At 42.5% G+C, this 8,204-nt stretch overlaps 1 protein-coding gene across 3 annotated transcripts; it reads left to right on the top strand.

Moving 5' to 3' along the window:
• Window positions 1-310: 310 nt before the first annotated feature.
• Window positions 311-7,711, top strand: Pts (6-pyruvoyltetrahydropterin synthase). Of its 3 annotated transcripts, none has more exons than XM_021207613.2 (6): window positions 311-428; window positions 2,085-2,164; window positions 3,806-3,828; window positions 4,313-4,369; window positions 6,725-6,795; window positions 6,997-7,711. In XM_021207613.2, exons 1-6 carry the CDS (start codon window positions 349-351, stop codon window positions 7,118-7,120), a joined length of 435 nt encoding a protein of 144 aa, XP_021063272.1. In that variant the 5' UTR covers window positions 311-348; the 3' UTR covers window positions 7,121-7,711. The 3 variants fall into 3 exon arrangements, with proteins under 3 accessions (XP_021063272.1, XP_029399243.1, XP_029399242.1); XM_029543383.1 differs by lacking the exon at window positions 311-428 and adding an exon at window positions 573-693; XM_029543382.1 differs by lacking the exon at window positions 311-428 and having other exon boundaries at window positions 3,806-3,937.
• Window positions 7,712-8,204: the final 493 nt, after the last annotated feature.

The raw sequence follows: 8,204 nt of genomic DNA, 5'->3' as shown, positions 1-8,204 counted from the left end.
TGATAAGGACACCCAGACATTGGATTTGTCTACTCAAACCCAGGACTGTCAAAAATGGAGCGAAAGAGGAAGACACAACCTATCCTGGCAATTTAAAAATCCAGGCAGGCCTCTGGCTTCTCACCCACCCACTGGCCCAAGGTATTTCTGACTGCCTAGCGAAGACTGAACAGCAGGGGGCACTAGTGTTTGCCTCCAGGTCGGCCGAAGGGTGCCACGCGCCGAAACCACGCCCAGGAGTGCTTCCGGAGGGGAGGGCCGAGCTTGCACTGCGCAGCCGCGGGGGCGGGGCTGGCCTCGGTCCCGGAAGCCGGAACCGCTAGCTTGTGGGTCTTCGGTCCGAAGATCATGAGCGCGGCGGGTGGCCTCCGACGCCGCGCGCGACTGTCGCGCCTCGTGTCCTTCAGCGCGAGCCACCGGCTGCACAGGTGGGGTGTGCCCACGTGTGTCACCGCACGCGCGGGGCTGGTCCCGCTATGTCCCTGGGGGCGTGGCCACGCGCGTGGGTCAGAGCCGAGCTGGGGCGGGCGGAAGAGGAAATGGTGAAGGTGCCGAGCCGCACTACCGGGACTCACCGGGAGAGGGCGGTACAGCTCTGATCCCGGAGGCCCCACTCAGGAGAGTTTCCTTCCAGAGGTTGCCCACATCCAGAGGCACAAAGACAGGAGCATGGGCTACCGGGTGCAACACAAGGTAGCTTTCATCCCCTTTTTACCAAAAAAGTAAAACCAGCCTTGATGCTTTCCAAAGGAGCAACACAGTTGGGAATTGAATCCCAGAGACACAAGACCACACCTGAGAGTTGGTTTCAAAGGGAGCTTCGTTACTCACTGGAAGGTTTGCTCTTTGGATCCGCATGTCGTCGTCATAGAACAGTCCTTTCTAACATCCATCCACTCCTTACTGGGCTCGGCTTTGTCCCATGTTAGGAGACAGGGTGGTTCTAGGGAACAACCGACACTTGTTATCCTCCCTCCCTCCCCGTGTGGTCAAGTTTGGTACAGTGAGAATTTTTTCCAAAAGTCTTGTGAACTGTACTGTTCAAAGTGCGCAGTAGGAGAGAGTAAAGGGGATAAGAAAGATTTTAAAGAATTTAAACTTAAAAAGTTGTGTTTGTGTGTGCTGTGTGTACAGCTTGCACGAAAGAGACTGCGGAAGTCAAAAGAGGGCGTCAGATTCCTTTGGAACTGGAGTTAGAGGCTTCTGAGAAGTCCCGTGGGTGGGCTGGGAACTGAACCCTGTTCTTGGGCAGTAGCAGGAACCACTCTTAACTGCTAAGCCATCCTTTCGGTCTCTCAAAGGGACTTTTAAAATAGGACGCTTACACTCAAGGTTAGTAAGGACGCACAGATTCATTACGCTGATTGTTTTCTGTCTGGAATGACAGCCACGTGTAGCAACTTTAAAGTTTCACCTGATTTGAGTGTCCTGGAACGTATTGGTAAGGTTTCCACTAGGCAGCTGCTGAGGCAGAGAGGGGCAAGATGGTGAAAAGAGGAGCTTGAGGTCATTATTTGTCAGGAGGAATGACGTTTTTTTAAGCCGCTGGAGGACACCTGTGTCTTTGTGCTTATACCGCTCCTTGCTTCACCTCTTACCCCATAGCTAATACTCAGTGTTTGTTGAATTGGAAGGTGGAGCTAGGATGTAGCGCAGTAGGTAGAGTGCTTGACTACATAGTGCTTGCCTACATAGATCTCGGGACTAGGGAGGTGGAGGCAAGAGGGTCAGAAGTTGAAAGTCGTGCTAAGTTACCTAGTGAGTTTGAGGCCAGCCAGGGATATAGGAGACCTGGACAGAGAGAGGGCAGGAGAGAAAGTGCTGACTATGAGCAGATTTGATGACGTCTTGCTGTGGAATAAGTGGGTTGAAATTAAGGGCTTTGATGATTTATGTGGTACTCTAGTTTAATTAGAGAGTGGTGCCTTGGCTCTTGATAGAAATGTGGATAATGAAATCCAAGCTATCTAACCAGTTGATCATCTAAAATGAAATTAAATCGTGGAGTTTTCACAAACCAAAGCAAAACTAATGGAGGAATGGATGTCTGAACTTCAGGCTGATTAATGTCTTTCTTCTGTCAGCCCATCTCTGAACGATGAAGAGAACTTAAAAGTGTTTGGGAAATGCAACAATCCGAATGGCCACGGGCACAACTATAAAGGTGAGGGAGGAACACGTTCCCTCCTAACCTGGCAGGAAGAATGAAGAGCATAAATACGGGGCTGGTATTGAGAGGTTTCCAGGACAGTGTCAGGGCTCTGAGCCCTTCAGTGGAAATTCATGACAGAGTCATTGTCCTGGTTGGATAGGTGTTCTGGTTTACCTCACAGTTGTCTACCATGTTAAAGATAGCAGAAAACAACAACAACAACAACAAAATGAGTTAAAGCATTTTCTTTGACAATCGAAAGCATAATAAAACTGCCGTTCGCTGTTTCCTTTTAATTATGTTGGGCTGAAACTAATGTTAAAATTTGATTATAGTCAATGTTTGAGGACGCAGATATGTTTAACCTAATTTAAACATGATACCAAGTATATATGAATTGAAACATCAAATAGTGCCCCCTTTATATGTAGACTTCTTATATTTTTATGTATTAGTTAAAATGTAAAACTTCATAGCAAAGTAAAAAAACTATTTTGAGTAAATACTGGCTAATGAAATGTATATTACTTAGGGTGCATTGTATTGCAGAAAAGGGTTTTTTAAAAAAGATTTATTTATTTATTTATTTTATGTATTTGAGTACACTGTAGCTGTACAGATGGTTGTGAGCCTTCATGTGGTTGTTGGGAATTGAATTTTTAGGACCTCCGCTCACTCTGGTCAACCCTGCTCGCTCTGGTGGGCCTCGCTCGCTCAGTCCCTGCTTGCTCTGGCCCAAAGATTTATTATTACACATAAGTACACTGTAGCTGACTTCAGATGCACCAGAAGAGGGTGTCAGATCTCATTATGGGTGGTTGTGAGCCACCATGTGGTTGCTAGGATTTGAACTCAGGACCTTCAGGAGAGCAGTCAGTGCTCTTACTCGCTGAGCCATCTCGTCAGCCCCCAGGAGTTTGTATATACAACTTTCCTGGTAGTATCCTAAGAAAGTGATTTGTGGGGGGGTGGGGGGGAAGGGACATGATTCTTTGAGCCATAGCTAATGCCTCAGAACAGGCCTCCTAAGCCCTAGAGTGGAGTAGTGTATGGTGAGACAGGGTTACAGAAGGCTTTGAGAGATCAGTTTGTGGTTTAGCTCCTGACTCTCATTTTCTGTTACCTCTTAGCCTCAGTGTGCTAACTCACCATGAAATACCCAGTGGTGTGTGTGTGGAAGGGAAAAAAAAAATACAAACTTATAAAGGTGCTGACCAGTTTTCAAGCACTTCATGTGAATACCTGCTGTTTTATGAGCTGAGCACACACACATGTCTGACAGTAAAAGATGACTATTCTTGCCTGCAGAGGAGGTGAGTTAGTTTGGTGCATAGATGTACATGCATGTCCATTTCCACTTCACAGGCAGAGATTGAGTAGCATCTCCCTCCTCCCAGGGATGTCAACCTTATAAACAGGAAAGTTTCACACGTTTTTGGATTTGCTAATTTTCTCTGCTCAGCCAAAGTTTCCTCCAAGCTCCTCTGAGCTGAGTCTTCATTGACTGGTAAAAAGATCTTAATGAAAAGAATAGCTATTTGGAGAAAAGTTGAAGTATAGCCTTGGGGACCGTAGATCTATGTTTATGTCACTAACTTGTGCTAATCTGTTGAAAGTCATGTTCTGTTGGTATTTTTGTTTTCTTTCTCACAGTTGTGGTGACAGTGCATGGAGAGGTACGTGCTGGAAAGGGGGTGTGGATTTGTTCAGATTGTGGGGCCACCTTCCAGCCACTGGTGACGTCTGTGTTGAAAGCTTGTGTTTCAGTTGCTTCATGGCTGTGTGGTGAGTGGCCACCTTGCCAAGCCTGGTTGTTATGTGTGCATGGGGAGAAGAGCCATCCAGTGGAAAGGGTGCTGCCAGGACATGGCACTTCTGTACCCAGAATAAGAAGTGTCTCTAGGATGAGGGAATGTGGCCAGTCTCCATGCTGTACAGCCTTTAGTAACCTGTGGAGTTCATTTTACATTTGGACAGGGTCTCATGTAGCCTAGGCTGCCCTTGAACTTCCTGTGTAGCCAAGAAAGGCTTTGAACTCCAGATCCTCCCGATTCTGTTCCACAAGTGCAGGGATAGCGGGCATGAGCCACACCCCAGCTTTGTGAAAGCGTCCATATGGAGAGCCTACTACAGTGGTATTCACCTTCATTTCTTCCTTAGATTGATCCTGTTACAGGAATGGTTATGAATTTGACCGACCTCAAAGAATACATGGAGGTAATGCCGTGTTGGGTGCTTTATTAGTGCCACCCCCTTAGTATGACATTAAGTACCCCGCTCACCTGTCCCCTGAGATGACGCCATTTTATGAGTTGGAGTAGGTGGGGGAGTGACAGGATGTTTGTAGTTGGAGTTGTGCTGCAATAATGGGAAGAGATGTTGCATGCTCATTTCCTAGTCTCATTGGAAACCACCTCATTTTCCTACATATTACATTTTAGCCCTTTCACAACAAAACTTTTTCCTTGAAGCTTTTGCTTATTCTCTGAATGTTGTACTATTAATAAAAATTTTTTTAAAAACACCACATTTTCCTTTAAAAGTTATTTTTTTAATTAAGTAAGTCAGTATATTAATGCTTAAGTATTGGAATACAGAGAAGAATGAAGGAGTCATGGCCACATAAGTATACCAGACCAGGTGACCTTAGAGGCTGGAAGCCTTGGGTCTCTGGGAGCTGGAGTTACAGGTGGTTATAGGCCATCCCGTGTGGGTGCTGGGAACCCAACTTGGGTCCTCTGAAAGTGCATGAGTGCTTCTAGCCGCTTAATCTCAGACCACCTCTGCAGCCCCAACACTACCCTTATTAACAACTGTGGCTTGGTGCCAAGTAACGGAGACAATTCGTGATAGATAATACATCAGAATGTAGTCATTACCAAGTTTCTTGATTGTATCACTGTAAAATTCTTGTAAGAAATTTTAGAGATTTCTTATACTAGTTTCTTCATTCCATGGATTAAAATTGAGGGATGCTGGACAGTTAACACCATTGCCCAAGGCTATGTGGTCTTTCTTGTTCACAACGCTGAGAATTTTTCTTTCTCTAGTTCTTTCCATTATTCCCTCATTTGAACTTACTTGTCTAGTTCTTCACTTCAGCTTACTTCTATTCTCCAGGTTGACAGATGTTTTGTTAAAAATGTTACTAATAATTACTTTCTCATATTCATATATTCAACAAATTTGTTTCTTTTCTTTTTTTTTTAAAGCTTTATTTATTTATTATATGTAATTACACACATAGCTGTCTTCAGACACTCCAGAAGAGGACGTCAGGTCTTGTTGCAGATGGTTATGAGCCACCATGTGGTTGCTGGGATTTGAACTCAGGACCTTTGGAAGAGCAGTCAGGTGCTCTTACCCACTGAGCCATCTCACCAGCCCAACAGATTTGTTTCTTTGTATTCTTTTAAAAAGCTAATTATTGGAAATACAAAGATGAATAAATAACACATAGCTCATAGAATATATTCATTATCTTTTCTAGAAGGTAAATAATAGTAAGTGATCAAACATTATTGAATAAACAAATAAGAGAATTAGTGAATAGTGCAGTGCTTATTAACTTAGAGAACTTCTAAAGACAGAGGCTTTGCATTCACAGGGGCACAGAATATATACATGCAATACTGCCCACTATGAGACAGCAGTGAGATGCCTCAGCAGCCAAAGGATTGAATACTTAGGAAACTTTTGGGATTTTCTTCCTTCTTTGGGAGCCTAAATTATTACACATTTCCACCAGTAAAGGTGGCTTCTTGTGGCCATAGAGTGAAGTTAGAAGGAGTCCTGTAGAAACTTTGATGGGGAACTTGGGGCCAGAACAAGGATCTAAGATAGAGCAAAGATATTTATTTTTTTGGCATTCGTATCTCTTTATTTGATTTATTTTTAAAAATTAGCTACTTCAGGAGTTGATTTAGGGCCCATTCTTTTTATGTGATTCAGTTTTACTGAAGAAAATCAGTTATTCGTGTATCTTCTTGAAATCAGGCCAGGGAGAAAATTAGTTTGTTTTGAAATGGTTAAAGTTTTGTTCAAGAGCTAATGGTAAAAATTTAGAATAAGATAATTAAAATCTTTGCTAATAACAAGAAGTAACATTATGTTAGTATATATAAACATTAGAAAGTGATAATTTTCATGTTTATTTTTTTCTTCTAAGAGAGAAGATCAATAAATTTTTCTTCAGGGCAGAAATGTAGACGATGACCATCATTGCAGACCAGGTTTTAATGTAGGTGGCACTGTGCTGTGGAGGGGGTTTGTACTGCCATCGTAGACAGAATTGAAGACATGTCAGACTGAACTGTGACTCATGATGGCTGTGTTTCTAGAAAGCTCCAGGAACTCTCTGTTTTTGTGGTTTCTTCCTTCAGGGGCAAGGGTACATAGTCATTACAGGGAACTAGGTCTGACTTTGTTTCACAACCTTGAAAGGCTGCTTTGTAGAACCTGGAAGGGACGCTTCCCAGTGCTGAGTCTTGGCTTAATGAGAAGGGGAGGCTCAGAGACCCTGGGGAAGGAACCCTTTGGAGTTTGAGTCCATTCCCTTTCCTCCATTTGCAGGAGGCCATCATGAAGCCCCTTGATCACAAGAACCTGGATCTTGATGTGCCATACTTTGCAGATGTTGTAAGGTGGGTGTCACTGTCTGTCCTTGGGCAGTAGAAATGAAACAAATTAGCATTGTGATTATCATGTGATTATTATGTGATAAGTTCTAAAATATTGGTGTCATGGTAGATTTTGTTACTGGAATTCATGTTTTATCTATGTATTAAATTTTGAAATTTTGTTCATTATTTGTATTTTGAACTTCTTTCATTCTTTTTTTTCAGCACGACAGAAAATGTAGCTGTCTACATCTGGGAAAACCTCCAGAAACTTCTTCCAGTGGGAGCTCTTTATAAAGTAAAAGTGTATGAAACTGACAACAACATCGTAGTCTATAAAGGAGAATAGATCTTAGGTTTGCTATTGTAGACAGGCTCATTTCTTTTCACACTTGAAAAAGCTTTGTCTTTCTAGAGTACACAGCAATCATCACATACTTGTGTCTCCATGTTGTGTTCTAGAGTACTTGAGCATTAAAGTAATGTAAGGTCTGTATTTAAATGTATTTAAGAATCAAACTTGCAGTGTATCCTGTGGTTTTGGTGAGAAAGTAGAGGAGGATTGAGGATTGACACCAGGGCCTCACACACATGAAGGATAGACTCTACTTCTGAAGTGCATTCCAGTCCCTTCAAGGCTATTTAGAAGGTCTTTCATCTAGAGATTTAAACTTATTTCATCTTGGGCTGGTGTGATGGCTCAGTGGTTAAGAACACTGACTGTTCTTCCAGAGGTCCTGAGTTCAATTCCCAGAAACAACATGATGGCTCACAACCATCTATAAAGGGATCTGATGCCCTCTTCTGGCTTGTAGGTGTACATGCAGACAAAGCATTCCTACATTTAAAAAATACATAAATTTAAAAAATAATTTCATTTGAGTAAAATATTTTCATGTGAAATTATGCAAAGGTAAAATAAACCCATTTTTGTTATCTACCTTGTTTTCATTTATTTTTTTCTTGGTATAATATAAATAGTAAAATATTTATGCAATTTTGCTGGGCCAGGCTCCAGGGCCTGCTACAGGGTGACCAGCTCAGCTACCATCTGGCTGAGATCCAGGGCTGTGAATTGGTCTGCCTACCCCAATATCTACCCCATCTACAAGCTGCTGAAGTGTGCGGAGGAGCTGGTCCTGCAGAACAAGAGCTACAGGGTCACCGGGACTGGCAACAGTACGCTATCTGAAGTGAGTCTCAGCGTGGCTTAGGATTTCTGTTTTATAGTGCTTCCAAAACCTTGAACCAGACAAGGGACTCCTTACAGTGAATATTACGTGTAAAGCTGTCTGGGAAAAAAATAAAAATAAAATGATATATAATATTGTATTTATATAATTATAGGTTTATGTTATATAAACATGTTATATACATAAATATATGCATTATAAATATACTATTTCTCTTATATAATACATATAATATTGCAT

This window comes from Mus pahari, chromosome 10, assembly GCF_900095145.1.
Source record: "Mus pahari chromosome 10, PAHARI_EIJ_v1.1, whole genome shotgun sequence".
NCBI classification, from domain to species: domain Eukaryota; kingdom Metazoa; phylum Chordata; class Mammalia; order Rodentia; family Muridae; genus Mus; species Mus pahari.
The sequence above is the reverse complement of the archived record's forward strand: the minus strand, read 5'-3'. Positions and strand labels throughout refer to the sequence as shown.